We start from the raw sequence: 17,437 nt of genomic DNA on the forward strand, positions 1-17,437 counted from the left end.
CACCATGTTGACCAGGATGGTCTCGATCTCTTGACCTCGTGATCCACCCGCCTCAGCCTCCCAAAGTGCTGGGATTACAGGCTTGAGCCACCGCGCCCGGCCTTGTTTTGTTTTTTATTGGCTATATCTGAAGAAAGATAATCCTTTTTTTTTTTTCTTTTTTTGAGATATTTTCTTTTTTCTGAGTAAGACTCTTACTCTGTCGCCCAGCTGGAGTGCAGTGGCGGTATCTCGACTCATTGCAACCTCATCCCAGGCTCGAGCGATTCTCTTGCCTCAGCCTCCCAAGTAGCTGGGACCACAGGCGCCTGCCACCACGACCGGCTAATTTTTGTATGTTTTGTAGAGACGAATTTTCACCATGTTGGCCTGGCTGGTCTCCAACTCCTGGCCTCAAGTGATTCAACCTTCCAAAGTGTTGGGAATTACAGGCCTGAGCCACCAGCCCTGGCTAAAATATTCATTACCCCGTGGTTTAGGCTGGAATTCCCTGTCCCAGAGAATGAGACCGGAAAGGTGCCCTTGAACACTCCCACCGCTGTGAGCCATTCTTGCGAGGACCGTGTCCCCTCCACGCGGTGCTGCCCCCACTCACATTCCACGCCCACAGTGACGGTCCGGGAGTCCGTGCCATGCGCATTGGTGGCCACACAGTGGTAGGTGCCTGCATCCTCTCGGGACACGCGCTGCTGCTCAGGCCATGGAGTGCCCTCCCGAGAGCAGTGCACTCCTGGGGAAGGGCGACCCCGGGCGGCGCAGGCCAGCGCAGCAGCCTCAGCGCCTTCCAGCCACGTCTGGTGACTTGGGCAGGTAGATTCATCCATCTCCGGCGGCGCTGCAAAGCAGTCATGGGGGGTGTCAGGGAGGTGCCTAGACTGTGGGATACCCCTGCTCCCCGCCCACCTGGGCCTCGCTCACACTCCGCGCTCACGATGACTGTTTTGGCCGCGGAGCCGTGGCGGTTGGTGGCGTTGCAGATGTAGGTGCCGGGTGCCAGGTCACTAGGGATGCTGGGGACTCTAGGACTAGGGCCTGGGGGTGCCAGTGGCAGCAGCACCCCCTCAGTGGCGCCCCCAGAGCCCACGCACTCCACGCTTGGTTGTGGCTTCCCATCGACCTCGCAGGAAAATAGGCGCCCAGATCCTTCCACCCATGTCCAATTGCTGGGACAGTTCGGCTCCTCAAATCTGGGGCCATCTGGGGAACGGGATTATGGGGGTTCACGCAGGGGCCAAGAAGTCCAGCCGGAGTTGTCCCACAGATCCCTGGCTAACCCCACGCTGCCCCTACTCACATTCCACCGTGATAATCACATTTTTGGCAGCAGACCCCCGAGCGTTGGTGGCTTCACAGCGGTAAGTGCCCGCATGCTCCGGAGCCACAAGCAACAGCCCCTCGAGGAAGACCCCGAGCTCCCCAGAGCGCTCGCAGCTCACATCAGGCGGCGGGACCCCGTGCGCCACACAGACCAGCGAGGCTTCTGTTCCCTCCACCCAAGTAATGCGTTCTGGGCAGCCCACGCTGTCCAGCGCTGGTGCATCTAGAGGAGGGAGTGTATTGTTGGCTCTGGGGTTTGGGGGCATTCTAACGTCCCTAGACCCTCTTTGGAGTTTTGAGGCTTCCACAAAGGGTTGTCCCTGTACAACCCTTGGACGCAGATCCAGGAGGGTGTCACGCTAGTCAAGCCAGGCACTGTGGGAGCTCCCTGAGCCACCAGGGGTGCCTTTTTCGGTCTAAAAATTTCAACACTCTGGACTGCCTGCGCCTCCAAGACTCCACCCAAATACCACGCCCCCGCTTACGGACACGCCCACCTGGTCTCTTCATACTCCAAGATCTTTCCCCAACCCCACCCAAAGGGACACCTCATACCCTACTATTCTTCCCTGTAGGCCGGCCAGCCCCCAGACCCTGAACCAGACAGAGATGCACCCTGCGCACCCCGACTCACACTCCACCGTCAGCGTCACATCCTTGACCACCTCGCCCTGATCATTGGCCGCCTTGCAGCGGTAAGTGCCTGAGAGCGCCCGAGTGACCGGACCCAGCAGGCCCAGAGCCAGCACGGCCCCGCCGTCGGAGCGCGCGCAGTGCACCGAGGGTTCTGGGTTCCCTCGGGCCTCGCAGCGCAGCGTCTGCTCTGGGCCCTCGGGCCACGTCCAGCTCCTGGGGCAGTCCGAATCATCCAGCCGGGGGGCATCTGTGGGCAGGCCGTGGGGTTACAGAGGCTTAGACGTGGACCGAGAGAAATGGCCCCACCTCCACAACACGGCCAGGGATCAGGCGGGTCCTTGGAAGTTACCAGTAGAGAGGGCGAGGGGTTATCACCAACTCACATAGGACGCGAAGCTCTGCGCTCCTGTTCTTGATCAGGGTCTCTCCGTCCACGTCAAGGGTGGCGTTGCAGAAGAAGCTGCGCCTGTCGTCATTCTCGGTGGCATTTAGCTGAAGCTGGACGGGCTGCCCCGGGGCCGCGGCTGCAACTCCCTCCAATGTGACCAGGGCTTGGGCCCCGGCTGCGCAGGTTACTGTCACCATGTGCCCCTCGGAGATGCTGGGTTCACTCAGGGTCAGGAGTGGTGCCGGGAAGCCTGGGGCGGAGCATTGGTCGGAGTATACTGACCAAACCCCTCCCGCCGGTCAAGGCCCCCCCCTTATCTGCCCGAACCCTCGGGGTGCTGAGGCCAAACTAGGGTGCCGCGCCCGGCCTCTCAGGCTGCACAGGCTGCTCCACACCAGTGGTTACGTCTCCGCCCCCACATGCTCCGCCCACTACATGCCCCGCCTCTTCGGGACACTCGGGCCACGCCTGTCCCGGTACTGAGGTCCCGCCCGCTCGTCGCCCCGCCTTCGCGTTCCTCTGGCCCCCTCTCCGAGCCGCGGAGACCCTGCTTCCCTCCTTACTGTAGATGGTCACGTTCTCCCGGGTCTCCCGGTTTTCGCCCCCCAGGGTGACGTTGCAGACCAGCTGCCTGGCACCCTCCTGCTCTGCGCTAGCTGTGGCTGTGGCAGTGGCCACGAGTGCGTCCCCGTCGAGGGTGACATCAGGACTCAGATTCTGGTCCCCCAGCGCGAGGTAGACCCTGGCCTCTGTGGCTGGAAATAGTCGGTCCAGGGTGCAGCTCACGGGCCTTTCCGAGCCAACTTCCAAGAACCGGGGAGTAGTGAGGCGAGGGGAATCCGGAGACAGGGCTGGGTGGGGGTGGAAGAACCAAGTTGGAACGAACTTGTGTTCCGAGAGCTTAGTATGTCCTAAGCACTTGACATGCACTATCTTAGTGTGTAATCAATCATCCTCAAGGCACAGAGAGGAAAGCAGCTCAGCCCGTGGGGGTTGAAGTCAGGACCAGCATTCAGATGTATCTGCCTCTAAACCTCATAAACACCGACCTGACCCCACTTGGTCCCATCTCCGCACATCCACTTACAGAAGGTTCGGAGCTCTCTGGGGGCCGAGCTGTTTTCAAACAGTCCCAGGCCGTGTGGCCGCAGGTCCAGCTCCGCGCGACATGAGAAATTGGCCCCATGGTCCTCCCTCCGGGCCAGTACCGTGGCTGTGAGCACCGCACCCCGCGCTCGGGGTGGTTCGCCCGCGAAGCTGCGGCGGATCAGCTCCTGGGCCCCCCGCAGCAGGGTCAACGTGAGGCTCGCACGAGGCCCAGCACCCGGGACCCTACAGCTCAGGGTGAAGTTCTCGCCCACCGGCTGCCAGGGAGGCAGCTGCATCAGCTCTACGCGATCTGGTCGCTCTGCAAGTGGGAAGAGTCCGCGGCTCTTGGAATGCCAGGACTTGGAACCCAGGGGAGGGGGTGGGGACACAGAGGGTGGGGCCTGAAGGGGAGGACCCTGGGACCCAGAAGGCGGTGCCTGGGAGGGAGGGAAAGTAGTGGAGTACGCGCGAGGCCACCCAGAACTCACGGAAAGTGCGAATGAGCCCACGCGCCTGTAGTGTGCGCCGCGCGCAGCGGAAGAAGCAGACGGGCTGGGTCTCCGGCTCGCGAATATCCACCAGCTGCCGCGCCAACCAACGCAAACCCCTCTGGGTCCCGTTTCGGCGCAACGAGGTCTCCAGGCCACCGCGTTCCGGCCGAGGGCAGTTGGTGCTGCAATTCAGCCACAGCGAGCCCCCGCGCTCCACGAACGCCACGCGGGGTTGCAGGTCCGCCCAGAAGGGCTCCTGCGAGACCGCTGCCCAGGGAAACGCGGGCTCAGCCTGGGGAGCCAACTCCCTGACATGTTAGCGCCCTTATGTAGAGTCAAGGGTTCTCGGAGGGCGGGGAGGAGGAGGAGAGGCTGCAGCCAGGGAAAGAACCCAGGCGTCCTGCGTCCTGCCCAGGCCTCGGGTTTAAAGGCGCGCTCCCAGAGTCTAAACCTCGAGGGTGTCTCTGGGACGTGGTACCAGAGATCCCTGGTCTCCAAAGCGCCGATGGAGCGGCGGGAAAACATGGGAGGGGGGAGGGGGTAGAGGAAAGGAAAGATGGGGTCTTCGATGCACACAGCAAGGCTGAGAGCAGGGGACCCCAGGTGGGGGATGGGGGATAAACCGGTTCACAGGGTCCTGGTAGAATCCCGAGATACGGGGAGAGTGCGTTTGCCGCAAGGGCAAAGAAGAGATGGACTCCAGATAGGTGGGTCAAGGATCAGGAAGGACCCTACACCCGGGGAAGAATACGGAACCAGGACGCAGGACTGGGCACATGGAAGGAACCGTGGGAACAGCCGAGGGGCCCAGTTGCCAGGGCTCCGGGCGGAGCGAGAACAGCGTTTCTGAGTCACGGTAGTTGGAGAGATGGAGTCTTCGCGGACCACGAGTGGGGAAGATGCCAGTCCGTGGACCATGGTGCACAGCAGAGCGTGAGGAGGTACCCGGGGAGGGGACAGGAGAGACTCCGGGTCTCCAGGGCGCAGGGCTGGGTGCGGAAGAGCACCTAGGAGCTCGAAACGGGTAGGGGCGATCGAGGGGTCAGGAAGCTGGGGCTCGGGTGTGTATTTGGGAGGAGGGGGAAGGGGAGAAGACTCAGGCTCGGGGTGGGGGCAGAGGCGTGGGAGAGAGGCGAGGGCGGAGCCGGTAGGGACAGGAGGCAGCTTCTCATGTCCGGGAACTCCGCCCCCGCCCTGTCCACCCCGAGGCAGAGCGGGGCTCTTACCTGAGAGGCCGAAGAGCCCCAGGCCCAGAGCAGCCCAGAGGCCGAGTAGCGCCCGGCGCAGCCCTGGCGAAGGCCCTGGCATCACCGCGGCGGGGAAAGCGCAGGAGGCGAGGGGAGCGCGAGCCGAGGAGCTGGGCTAGAGGACGGCTCGGCGCGGCGCGGCGGGTGGGGTGTGGGGGAGGCAGAGTTGCGCTCGGGGATTGGTTTAACGTTGGTAACTTGGTTTCCAAGGAGGGGGCGGCGGCAGAGGCGGCGGGGGGGCGGGAGGCGAGCGTGCGCTAAGCTCCTGGCCTTGGTGAAGGCGAGCTGGCAGGAGCGAGCGACCCCCGGGGTCTACGTGGAGGCCGGCATGATGGCCCAGAGCCTTCTGGGGGCGACCACGCTCTCCCGCGTCATCCTCGGCCGCGACTCTGGGATCGGGGGATGCTGGGTTGCCCTTCCCAAACCCCTACCCCAGCCCTGGCTGAGATGCGGTGATAATGAGCTGGACTCCGAGCTCCGCCCCCACATGTAGCTCCTCCCACCAGCGCCCCTTAGGGCGGGGTTGCATTTGGGGACTGAGAGAGGTTTGGGAGGCACGGGATGGGGAAAGGACAGTTCTAGGGAAGAATGTGGGGATGCCTCTCACCCGTCCTTCTCCTTTTGACCCCAAGAAACCACACCCCTAAGCCCCCCCCTCCCGCTCAGCCCCGGCTCGCGACAGAGGGGGCGGGACGAAAATGCCAGCGAGCCGGGGACACGTGTACGTGCGCGCAGCGTTCGCGGGCGTCTAAATTAGAATCCGCTCGGCTCCGGGTCTGTATTTACCCAGCGTGCAGCGGGCACGTGTCTACTCAGCGTGTGTGAGCGCCAGCCGCCCAGGAGCGCCCGAGTTCGCCTTCTGCTCGGTGGGCTGGGGCCCTGGCCCTCCACGCGAGAAGGAGGGACCGGGGGTGACCCTTTTGACTCCGCATCCGGGCCGCAAGCTTTGACAACCCGCTCCCCCTCCCACCCCATGTGCTCATCTGGCCGGATGACTACCAGAACATCGTCAGAATTCGATATGTGGACCATCTGATCACCCCTTCCCGGCTGCATGGGTACCTCTTTTGCGTATCCACGTCCCTCAACATGTCCATGGGACTCTTTCCTCTCTACCGTTCATGGTCTCACCCTAGCCCGGTGAGCTATTTTGGAGATGAGTTCTCGCTCCACAGTTGTTCTCCAGGAAAGCACAGGTTCTGAAGGTGGGGCTAGGATAGGAAACTTAACATCCAATCAGAGCTGCCGCCCGGTGGCGGCGGCGCCAATCAGGAAAGCCAGACCGTGAACCCTGCCCCGCCCCTGCCAGTGGCCCTCCTGGACCGCGCTGATCCCATCTGCACAGCCTCGATAATGCCAGCAGAAGGAGAGGTTTCTGCGACACCCTCTGGGGATACACAAAGTCTGCAGCTTCGGGACCTCAGGTGGGCCCTGAGTGAGGAAACCTCAGGTGCCCTCAGGGAGTCGAGGAACTTGGAGAAAGTGATTGCAAAAAAAAAAAAACAACCGGTTCCTCTGAAGAAGGGCAGTAATGGGAACCCTTAGGTCACAGGACAGAGGCTGGTTAAGGAGGCCTTTATTGATTTCTGGAGGGTTCCCCGCCAATATTTATTTTTTATTTTTATTTTTGAGACAGGGTCTCGCTCTGTTGCCCAGGCTGGAGTGCAGTGGCACAATCAAGGCTCACTATAACCTCGACCTTCAGGGCTCAAGCAATCCTCCCACTCAGCCTCCCGAGTAGCTGGGCCCACAGGCGCGCGGCACCAAGCCCGGCTAATTTTTGTATTTGTTGCATAGGTGGGGTCTCACCATGTTGTCCAGGCTGGTCTCAACCTCCTGGGCTCAAGCAGTCCTCCTGCCTTGGCCTCCCTAAGTGCTAGGATTACAGGCATCAGCCACTGTGTTCGGTGGATTCCCCATATTGTTCCAGATTCCTCTTTTGTCTCACTCAGCCTGAGTAGAACACGCCGCTTTACTCCGGAGACTTCATCGCTAGGTACTTGTACAGGTACGCAGCGCCCACGGCGAGGAGTATCCCCACAAGGGCAGCGATGGAACAGGAGGCCAAAGCTGTGGGCACGGGGCTCCAAGCTGGAAGCAGGAAGCGAGAATTAGGAAGGGGACAGAGGGAGGTCTGTCGACCCAGTGGAACTCACGCTTGGTCTGTGCGCCTTCTTGGGGTTAATAAACCTCTCTGCTCCCTTCCTCGTCCCCAGGATTACAGGGGTGCCTCACCGATCATCAGTGTAATGGGTGCAGAGCTGCTGTGGACCACCAGGCCGTTGAGATTGAGGCGCGCGTGGCAGATCACGGGCTGCCAGAAATCGCGGGGTCCAGCAGGAAACTCGTAGGTCAAGGTCACGTTGGCCAGATCCAGGCCGGTGAAGCGCTCCAGGCTTTCGGAATAGATGATCCGGCCGCCGCACCTCAGAGTCACCACCAAGTAGCCCACGGGGAACACATGTGTCACGTGGCAGCGCAAAGTGTATTTCCTGCCCTCTAAGACTGGAGGCTCCAAAATCACGCTGTGGGGCGGTTCTAAGGCAAGGGGGACCCTCTGAGTACGGTCCGCGGGCGCCCCCTATAAAGCGACTGTCAACTACCCTCCCCAATCTCTTCCAGCCCCCTCCCTTCACCCCAGCCGGACCGAGCCCCTATCCCTCACTGTAGGCGGTGATCCTGGCGGTGGCCCAGCGCGTTTTTCCTGCGCAGGTGACAAAGCAGTGCGCCTGGGAGCTCCAGGCCCTCACGTCGAGCAGCTGGTAAAGCACCCAACCCGGCCCTCTGAGCGTCTTGCCCTGCTGCAGCCGGGTTCGGAGGCTGGAACTCTGCGGCTGGGGACAGCTGTTGCTGCAATTGAGCCACACTGACCCTCCCGGCGGCACAGCCACGAACTCCGGGCTCACTCGCACCCAGAAGGGCACTGAGGTCCCCGGGGGCGTGGGAGAGCTACCCTTGGAGCCTCGTGCCCGCTCAGTCCCGCGTCCCAGAGCACTCCCAACTCCCGGGTAAGCGGCCGCCAAAAAAAGCAGCAGCGACAGGGGAAACAGAGACCCCATGGCAAAAAGCCCGGACTGAGGGGCCCCGCGCCAGACAGCCAGGGCTGGCTCTGGAGATAAGGAGGCCCGCAGCCCCGCCTCCTCAACTCCGCCCTGGAAAGGGAGGGGAGGCCCCATCAGAGGGCCCAGGAGTCCCGCAAAAAGAGATTCTTCTCCCCGGGTCAAGAATGGGATTCCAGGCCGGGCGCGGTGGCTCAAGTCTGTAATCCCAGCACTTTGGGAGGCCGAGGCGGGTGTATCACCAGGTCAGGAGTTTGTGACCAGCCTAGCCAACATGGTGAAACCCCGTCTCTACTAAAAAAAAAGTCAGGTGTGGCGGTGCCTGCCTGTAATCCCAGGTACTCAGGAGGCTGAGCAGGATTATTGCTTGAACCCAGGAAGCAGAGGTTGCAGTGAGCCGAAATCGCCCACTGCACTCCAGCCTGGGCCACCAAGCAAGACTCCATCTCAAAAAAAACAAAAAAGGCTGTGGGGTGGTGGATTCCAGGCCTCATTGGAAACCAAATTTTTTTTCTGGAGAGGAGTCTTCAGTTTTCACTACAGACCCAGAAGGTCATAGATAGTCCCAGATTTGGACCAGAACCTCAAGGTATGGCCACTGGTTCACATTGTTTTTCTTGGGGGAGGAAGAGGGAGAATCGGGCTGTGGCTGCTTAGAAAGGACTCCAGCTGGATGTGCCACCTCCCCTCAACTCACACAAAGCAGAGGCAGATGAGAAAAGCTTTATTAGCACAAAGGAAGTCTGGGCAATGTCGCGACACCCTGTCTCCACAAAAAAGTGCAATTTGCCGGGTGTGGTGGTGTGCATCTATGGCCCAGCCACTCAGGAGGCTGAGGTGGGAGGATCACTTGAGCTCAGCAGGTCAAGGCTGTAATGAACTATGATTGCACCACTGTACTCCAGCCTGGGTGACAGAGCGAGACCTTGTCTACAAACACACACACACACACACACGGAAGAGGATGCCACAGCTGGGATGGAGTCCTCCATTACCTTGGCCCCCTTACATACACACACACACACACACGAAAGAGGCTTCTAGAGCTGGGAGGGAGTCCTCCAATACCTTGGCCCCCTGCCCCCTGCTTGCAGGGCTCTGTTCACTGCAGGAAGTTGGAGCTGTGTAGTTCGAGGTCCCACTGAACTGCAAACAGAACAAAGCAGAGGTCGAGCATATTCTCTGGGCACTCTCCAGGCATCACCGCTGTCACTGTGAATGCTTGCAGGAATGTATGTGGGTGGGGAGTGGCTAACAAAGGCGTCCGTTTTTGAGGGGAGGGAGTAAGGCCTCACGGGGTCGCTCCAGTTCTGAACCTGTAACCATCACTAGTCCATATAGTGCTTTTGTGCCGAATAGAAAAATCACTCCTTCTGGGGAAAGGCAGGTTGGTCAACGAGAAGTCCCAACCCCATTTGATCATTTTGCCAGGCATTCTTGTGCAGTGTACAACCTGTACAACTGTACCTGGTGACCCTGAATGTGACTGTGGCTGGGAGCTCCGTGAGGCCAGAGACCTATGTTCATCTTGTTTGCCATCCTGACCTACATAAAAAGCACTCAATAAATAGCTGGTAAAATAAAAAATGAATAAATACATATCAAGGGTTGGGGACAGTCAATAGACAGCAGTGCCCAAGCTGGCATCTGTCAGGAAGTGCGGGCATTTATGTTTTGATGCGACACGTGTCTGTGCAGGGCCACTTCTTCCGTAGGGCTGTGGGGCGTTAGCATACCCCATGGCCAGCGAATTTCAGTATTTCCTGGCTGTGTGTCCTTGTGGTAGGGGTATGTTTCCCCCACCCCTTCCCCTCTCGCCAGGCTAGACTTTGACGTCCATCACAGTCACATCTTGAGTCTTGCCCCTTCCTCTTGGCTTAGTCACGTGACTGCGGATCACATGCCTGGCCTAGTGTTTTCGGTGTGCAGCAGGTGCCATGGCCCCAAATGCCATCTGCATCTGACTGAGACCAATGCCCTGCCCTCTGGCATCCCAGGGCCACGGGGTGTAGCTGTATGGCATACGTCTGCCACTCTGTTCTGTGTGGCACCACTACCACCAGATGGGAGAGCCGAGGAAGAGGCCCCGTCCTGGGGTAGGTTCAGGGAGGCGTGGCTTGTGTGATGGGTTTCATGGGGGTCCCGTTTTGAGCCTGTTGGAGTCTGTATTTCCTGATCTTCCTCTGGCGGTTATAGAGGTAGATGGCGATGCCTGCGGTGCCCAGGACGGCTGCAGTCACCACTAGAGCGATGATGACCATCACATACTGGGGGGCTGTGGGGAGGATACAAGGGGTGGTGAGGATTGCAAGAGGCCCATGGCCCTGCCCCACCCAGTCCTGCAGGCAGGATCACTCACAGGGCAAGTTCACCACGTTCACGGTCACCTCGCAGGTGACCTCCCCTCGAGTGCTCGTGGCCCGACAGAGGTAGGTGCCCGCAAGATCCCGTGTGACAGTCACTGATTTCCCGATGGGCAGTGCCAAAGTGCCATCTTTTAGACACTTAAGCTGGGGTGAGGGATTTCCCCAAGCTTGGCATGTCGGAGTCTGCTGGGAGTTTTCTGGCCACGTCCAGTTTCTCGGACAATCCTTCTCGTCCAGCTGGGGGCCATCTGGAAAAACACAAGATGAGATGGAGGTTGGGGACCAGGACACCCCTCCCCATCTAGGACTGTAGGACTTCAGGGAGGGCTCCCCTTATGGGTGGGGGTGGGACTTGGAGGGCAAGAGCTTATGGGACATCAGGAGTTGGGCCTTGGGGGGACAGGGGTCTTTGTCCAGCAGCCTCACTCACACAGCACACGAAGCTCCCGGGTCTGGTTCTTGTGTACAACCTGTCCGGCCACCTCTAGGGTTGCAGAGCAGGAGAAGTTTCGTCCATCGTCCTCGGGCCTGGCCTTCAGCCGTAATTGGGCCCGTGGGCCCAGCGTCTGGGCTGGGACGCCATTCAGCATCACCATGGCTCTGGGGTGGGCCTCACACTTCACGATCACCTCGGTTCCTTCTGAGACCTCAGGCTCCGACAGAATCACTTTGGGTACTGGAAAGCCTGAGGGTGGGCACACAGTGAGCCCTGTCCCCGGTTTAGTTCATACCCCCAGGAAGCCCTGATCTGTCCCCTTCCCGTTCTTACTGTAGACGGTCACTGTCTTCCGCGTCTCCTGGCTCTGATTTCCTAGTATTACTGCACAAAACAGCCGCTGGGTGCCCTCCTCCTCTGCAGTCCCCTTGACCGAGGCCTTGGCCGAGAGGGAGTCGAAGCCATAGGTGATTGTGTGGTTCAGCTTCTGGTCCCCCAGCGCCAGGTGGACCTGGGCCTCCGAGACTGGAAACAGCCCATCCAGGGAACAGACCACGGTCCCCTGCGTATCCACCTCCAGGACCCAGGGGCCGAGAAGTTGTGGGGGAGTCTCTGGCAGGACTGAGGAGAGAGGGTAAGTGTGAGCGGACAGGGATGGATGCCCCAAAGCCCTTCTCAGGGCATTTCATTCCCCTGCTGCAAAATCCTCTTCTAGGGCGACTGAGCAGCCTAGGCCACATATGCCTAGAACACATGCACCCTTCAGCTGGGGCTACACCTTTTTTTTTTTTTTTTTTGAGATGGAGTTTCACCTTGTTGCCCAGGCTGGAGTGCAATGACAAGATCTTGGCTCACCGCAACCTCCATCTCCTGGGTTCAAGCGATTCTCCTACCTCAGCCTCCCAAGTAGTTGGAATTACAGGCATGAGCCACCACACCTGGCTAATTTTGTATTTTATTCCATGTTGGTCAGGCTGGTCTCGAACTCCCGACCTCAGGTGATCCGCCCACCTTGGCCTCCCAAAGTACTACGATTACAGGCGTGAGCCACCGAGTTCGGCAGGCCACACCCTTGTCAGAAGATCCTGAGGCCAGGGGCACCCCATTCCAGGATACTCCACCCTCTCCCTACCGGCTTCCTCAATGCTCACCAAAGGTTTGGAGCTGGTGGGGGGCCGAGATGTTCTCAAACAGTTCCAGCCCTTGGGACCGCAGGTCCAATTCAGTGCGGCACGAGAAATTGGCTCCGTGATCATTTCTGCCTGCCAACACCGTGACCGTGACCTCAGCGGGCTCCCCCAGCTGAGGGACTGGCTGCCGGCTCAGCTCCTCTTCCCCACGGAGCAGCACCACGGTGAGGTTGGCCCGGGGTGCCCCACCCTCCACCTGGCAGCGTAGGGTAAGGTTCTCGCCCACCGGCTGCCAAGCAGGGAGGGGTGCCAGCTCCACCCGTTCTGGAGTCCCTGTAGGAAAACAGAGGTGGGGGTGAACTGGACCTTGCTGCCTGCCCAGCACATGAACCGCACCTGTCTGGGAGCCCCAGCTCTTCAGTATCTCCCCCAAACACGCCCAAACACCTCAGCAGATAGGAATGTCAAGATCTTCAGGGAAAGCTGGTAAGAGGGCCCCAAGTGTTTGTGAAGGGGATCAAAAAATTCCTTATTCGTGACAGCAGCATCTTAGAGTGAAAAGTGGAAAAGAACTTTTTTTTTTTTTTTTTTTTTTCCTTTTATGTCTTTCTCACTCTTTGTTGCCAGGCTGGAGTGCAGTGGCGTGCTCTTGGCTCACTGCAACCTCTGCCTCCCAGGTTTAAATGATCCTCCTGCCTCAGCCTCCCGAGTAGTTGGGACTACAGGCACTTGCCACCGTGCCCAGCTAATTTTTATACTTTGAGTAGAGATGGGGTTTCACCATGTTGGCCAGGATGGTTTCAATCTCCTGACTTTCCACCCACCTTGGCCTCCCAAAGTGCTGGGATTATACAGGCGTGAGCCACTGCACCCGGCCTGTGAACTTCACAGTCTATTGCTAGAGGTCTGGTCAAATAAGTTCAGCAGCCCAGTGCACTAAACTGGGCAACCAGCGGTGTGATCTCAGCTCACTGCAACCTCCACCACCGGGGTTCAGCCGATTCTCCTGCCCCAGCCTCCTGAGTAGCTTGAATTACAGGCACACACCACTGCACCTGATTAATTTTTTTGTTTTTATTTTTATTTATTTGTTAGACTGAGTGTCCTTCAGTCGCCCAGGCTGGAGGGCAATGGCTCCATCTCAGCTCACCGCAACCTCTGTCTCCTGAGTTCAAGCAATTCTCCTGCCTCAGCCTCCCAAGTAGATGGGATTACAGACATGCACCACCACACTCAGCTAATTTTTGTATTTTTAGTAGAAACGGGGTTTTCAGCATGTTGCCCAGGCTTGTCTCGAATTCCTGATCTCAAGTGATCTCTCAGCCTCCCAAAGTGCTGGGATTACAGGTGTGAGCAAACATACTAGGCTTTGACATTCTTTAAAAAACAAAAACAGTCCCTGCGCAGTGGCTCACGCCTTTAATCCCAACAACACTTTGGGAGGCGGAGGTGGGCGGATCACAAAGTCAGGAGATCGAGACCATCCTGAGGCCAGGAGTTCAAGACTAGCTTGGGCAACATTGTGAGACCCCATTTCTGGGAAGAAAAAAACAACAACACACATTTAAAAATAAGCCAGGCTTCGGCTAGGCATGGTGGCTCATGCCTGTAGAGGCCGACGTGGATGGATCACCTGAGGTTAGGAGTTCAAGACCAGCCTGACCAACATAGCAAAACCCTGTCTCTACTAAAAATAAAAATAAAAAAATTAGGCTGGGCATGGTGGTTCACACCTGTAATCCCAGCACTTTGAGACGCCGATGCAGGCAGATCACAAGGTCAGGAGTTGAAGATCAGCCTGGCCAACATAGTGAAACCCTGTCTCTACTAAAAAAACAAAAATTAGCCAGGCATGGTGACACATGCCGGTAGCCCCAGCTTCTCAGGCAGGAGGATGGCTTGAACCCAGGAGGTGGAGTTTGCAGTGATCCGAGACTATACCACTGCACTCCTTCTTGGGCAACAGAGTGAGACTTCATCTCAAAAACAACAACAACAACAACAACAAAAAACAAGAAAACAAAAATTAGCTGGGTATGGTGGTGGATGCCAGTAATCCCAGTTACATGGGAGACTGAGGCAGGGAGAATCACTTGAGCCTGGGAGGTGGAGGTTGCAGTGAGCTGAGATTGTGCCACCGCACTCCAGCCTGGGCAACAGAGAGAGACTCTGTCTCCAAAAAAAACAAGCTGGGCTTGGTGGCTCACACCTGTAGTCCCAGCCACTCAGGAGGCTGAGGGTGGGAGGAGGATTTCTTGAGTCTGGGAGTTTGAGGCTGCAGTGAGCTATGATTGTGCCACTGTACTAGTCTGGGTGACAAAGTGAGACTGTGTCTAAAAATAAAACAGCTGTTAAGCTGTTAAACAATATATACATAAGGTCAAGAAAACTCTGACTTCCAGCTCTTATCTCTCACCATCTCCTACAAACTCTTGCAGAATTTGAGGCGGCCTGGAGCCTCAGCCCCTGGAGGAAACCCAGCTCGGCTGCCTGGTGGTGGGGTTGGGGGAATGTCTCTTCTGCTCTCACCTCTTCTTGACCCTGACCTTCAGTCCTTTTCCAAATCCTGGTCACTGAACTATTCAAATATTTCCCTGTCCTTCCCTTCTTGGATATGGTCACTGCCCACAACGTGGGCTACCTGGACAAGGACCAGAGCCAACTGCTCTGTGGTTTCCTGTAAATCTAGCCTTCAGCTTATCTGATCCCTGGCCTGCTCACAAACCCTCCACAACTCCTGAGGACGAGAAAGTCCCAGCTCCTCCACTTGGTATTCAAGGCCCTGCCAACCTCACCCCGCTTCCCAACAATATTTTTTTTTTTTTTTAGAAGCAGGGTCTCACTCTGTCACCCTGGCTAGAATGCAGTGGCACAATCATAAGCTGACTGTAACCTCCAATTCCTGGGCTTGACCTGGCTCAGTGGCACACCTGTAATCCCAGCACTTTGGGAAGCCAAGGAGGTGGATCACTTGAGGTCAGGTATTCAAGACGCCGTCTCTACTAAAAATACAAAAATAATTTAGCTGGACATGGTGGTGGGCACCTGTAATCCCAGCAACTCGGGAGGCTGAGGCAGGAGAATCGCTTGAACCCAGGAGGCAGAGGCTGCAGTGAGCCAAGATGGCACCATTGCACGCCAGCCTGGGCCACAGATGGAGACTTCATTTCAAAAAATAAAAATAAAAAAATTTCTGGGCTCAAGTGATCCTCCCACTTAAGCCTCCAGAGTAGTTGGGACTACAAGCATATGCCACCATGGCGGGCTTTTTTTTAAATTTTCTTAGAGATAGGGTCTCCCTATGTTGCCCAGGCTGGTCTCGAACTCCCGGGCTCAAGCAATTGTCTTGCTTCAGCCTCCCAAAGTGCCAGGATTACAGGCCTGAGCAACCGTGCCCAGCCCACACCAACTTACTGCTGTTGGGCCCCTCCTGCCCCCATCAAGATTTCTCCCTGCTCCAAACTTTTGCCCAGGCTGCTCCCCTGCCCAGAATGCCTGTCTTTATGAACTCCTACACATCCTTTAAAGCCCAGCTGGTGGTCACCTCCTCTAGGAATTACACCTCTAACCTTTTTGGAGAAGACTGAGCCATCCAGGGAGGCTTCTTTCTGTTTACACTATGGGTGGGGCAAGACCAAGCTCCAGTCTCTAAGTGACACACCCCCACACACCTTTTACCCCTTTGCTACCTGTGCCGGCTGTCTGCTCCCTTTCACAGAAGTAAGAACTAAGGCAAACTGGGGCACCCCCAGTCACAGAGGAAGAAATGTGGCAGAGCCAGGAGTCAAACCTGGAGTTGTACGCTTTCAACTACCAGGCAGAGCTGGGCACAGTGTGCTATGCCTGTAATCCCAGCACTTTGGGAGGCTGAGATGGGTGTATCACCAGGGGTCAGGAGTTTGAGACCAGCCTGGACAACGTGGTGAAACCCTGTCTCTACTAAAAATTCAAAAATTAGCCAGACTTGGTGGCGGGTGCCTGTAATCTCAGCTACTCAGGAGGGAGGATGAGGCAGGAGAATTGCCTGAACTTGGGAGGTGGAAGTTGCAGTCAGCGGAGATTGCACCACTGCACTCCAGCCTGGGCGACAGAGTGAGACTGTCTAAAATAATAATAATAATAAAGCCTATCAGGCAGAGATGCAGAAAAGTCCTTCAAAGAGCTTTCTCTGGGGTTTTTAGAGGCTGCTGGGAATGTTTGCGGACTTCCCTCACCTGGGAAGGTCAGCATCTGCTCACCTACCCTTCAAATCAGAAGCAAAGCTGATCATTTACCCAGAGGCTTCCTTGCCCTGGCACAATGACAGCAGAATGTCCTTTCTCCCTCACTGTGTCATTTTACCCATCAGAGGAGGTCTCACCTGATTGCAAAGTAAACCCAGAAGCCACATCCTCCAAGCTATTAAGGGTCTTGTTGGGACCAAAGGCTAATCTCAAAGCTACCTGGCCAGTTTTTATTTTTAGAGACAGGGTCTTGCTCTGTCACCCAGGCTGGAGTGCAGTGGTGTCATCACGGCTCATTGCAGGCTTGACCTCTTGGTCTCGGGCGATCTTCTCACCTCAGCCTCCTGAGTAGCTGGGATTATAGGTATACCACCATGCTTGGCTAGTTTTCTTATTTTTTGTAGATATGGGGTCTTGTTGTGTTGACCAGGCTGGTGTCCAACTCCCGATCCTCCTGCTTTGGCCTCCTAAATCACGGCGATTATAGGCATGAGCCACTGTGCCTAGCTTGCCTAATTCTCTTCTGTTTTTCCTTCTTTGATTTTGTTTTGTTTTCATTTGAATTTCTTTTTTGTCTTGGTAACTCATTCCCACCATTCAAAGTCTCCAAAGTAGGAAGAACACAGAGAGAATTGTTGGCCAGGTGTGGTCGCTCACACCTGTAATCCCAGTACTTTGGGAGGCCGAGGCAAGTGGATCACCTGAGGTGAGGAGTTCGAGACCAGCCTGGCCAACATGGTGAAACCCCTTTTCTACTACAAATATAAAAATTTGCTAGGGATGGTGGTGGGTGCCTGTAATCCCAGCTACTTGGGAGGCTGAGGCATGTCGATCACCTGAGGTTGGGAGTTCGAGACCAGTCTGACCAACATGGAGAAACCCCATCTCTGCTAAAAGTACAAAATTAGCCAGGCGTGGTAATGCATGTCTGTAATCCCAGCTCCTCAGGAGGCTAAGGCAGGAGAATCCCTTGAACCTGGGAGGCAGAAGTTGCGGTGAGCTGAGATTGTGCCATTGCACTCTAGCCTGGGCAACAAGAGCGAAACTCTATCTCA

General features: G+C 57.1%; 3 protein-coding genes across 3 annotated transcripts in view; all 3 read right to left on the reverse strand.

The window, feature by feature from the left end:
• Positions 1 to 5,608, reverse strand: part of ICAM5 (intercellular adhesion molecule 5) — an 8,107-nt gene extending 2,499 nt beyond the window's left edge. Inside the window, exons 1-9 of the mRNA XM_017499988.2 lie at positions 5,148 to 5,608; positions 3,919 to 4,188; positions 3,429 to 3,749; positions 2,905 to 3,192; positions 2,337 to 2,591; positions 1,952 to 2,200; positions 1,295 to 1,540; positions 919 to 1,197; positions 596 to 835 (exon numbers count right to left, since the gene is read on the reverse strand). Of these exons, the coding sequence (XP_017355477.1) occupies positions 596 to 835; positions 919 to 1,197; positions 1,295 to 1,540; positions 1,952 to 2,200; positions 2,337 to 2,591; positions 2,905 to 3,192; positions 3,429 to 3,749; positions 3,919 to 4,188; positions 5,148 to 5,229 (2,230 nt within the window). The 5' untranslated portion in view covers positions 5,230 to 5,608. The remainder of the gene's footprint in view (positions 1 to 595; positions 836 to 918; positions 1,198 to 1,294; positions 1,541 to 1,951; positions 2,201 to 2,336; positions 2,592 to 2,904; positions 3,193 to 3,428; positions 3,750 to 3,918; positions 4,189 to 5,147) is intronic.
• Positions 5,609 to 6,678: 1,070 nt separating this feature from the next.
• Positions 6,679 to 8,396, reverse strand: ICAM4 (intercellular adhesion molecule 4 (Landsteiner-Wiener blood group)). Its single transcript, XM_017499991.2, has 3 exons — positions 7,834 to 8,396; positions 7,404 to 7,706; positions 6,679 to 7,259 (listed from the first exon to the last, which is right to left on the reverse strand). Exons 1-3 carry the CDS (start codon positions 8,342 to 8,344, stop codon positions 7,141 to 7,143), a joined length of 933 nt encoding a protein of 310 aa, XP_017355480.1. The 5' UTR covers positions 8,345 to 8,396; the 3' UTR covers positions 6,679 to 7,140.
• A 1,399-nt stretch (positions 8,397 to 9,795) lies between these two features.
• The window catches only part of ICAM1 (intercellular adhesion molecule 1), a 16,393-nt gene continuing 8,751 nt past the window's right edge, over positions 9,796 to 17,437 (reverse strand). Inside the window, exons 3-7 of the mRNA XM_017499990.2 lie at positions 12,181 to 12,492; positions 11,363 to 11,650; positions 11,024 to 11,278; positions 10,587 to 10,841; positions 9,796 to 10,502 (exon numbers count right to left, since the gene is read on the reverse strand). Of these exons, the coding sequence (XP_017355479.1) occupies positions 10,330 to 10,502; positions 10,587 to 10,841; positions 11,024 to 11,278; positions 11,363 to 11,650; positions 12,181 to 12,492 (1,283 nt within the window). The 3' untranslated portion in view covers positions 9,796 to 10,329. The remainder of the gene's footprint in view (positions 10,503 to 10,586; positions 10,842 to 11,023; positions 11,279 to 11,362; positions 11,651 to 12,180; positions 12,493 to 17,437) is intronic.

The sequence above is a fragment of the Cebus imitator genome, unplaced genomic scaffold, assembly GCF_001604975.1.
Source record: "Cebus imitator isolate Cc_AM_T3 unplaced genomic scaffold, Cebus_imitator-1.0 Scaffold263, whole genome shotgun sequence".
Classification (NCBI taxonomy): domain Eukaryota; kingdom Metazoa; phylum Chordata; class Mammalia; order Primates; family Cebidae; genus Cebus; species Cebus imitator.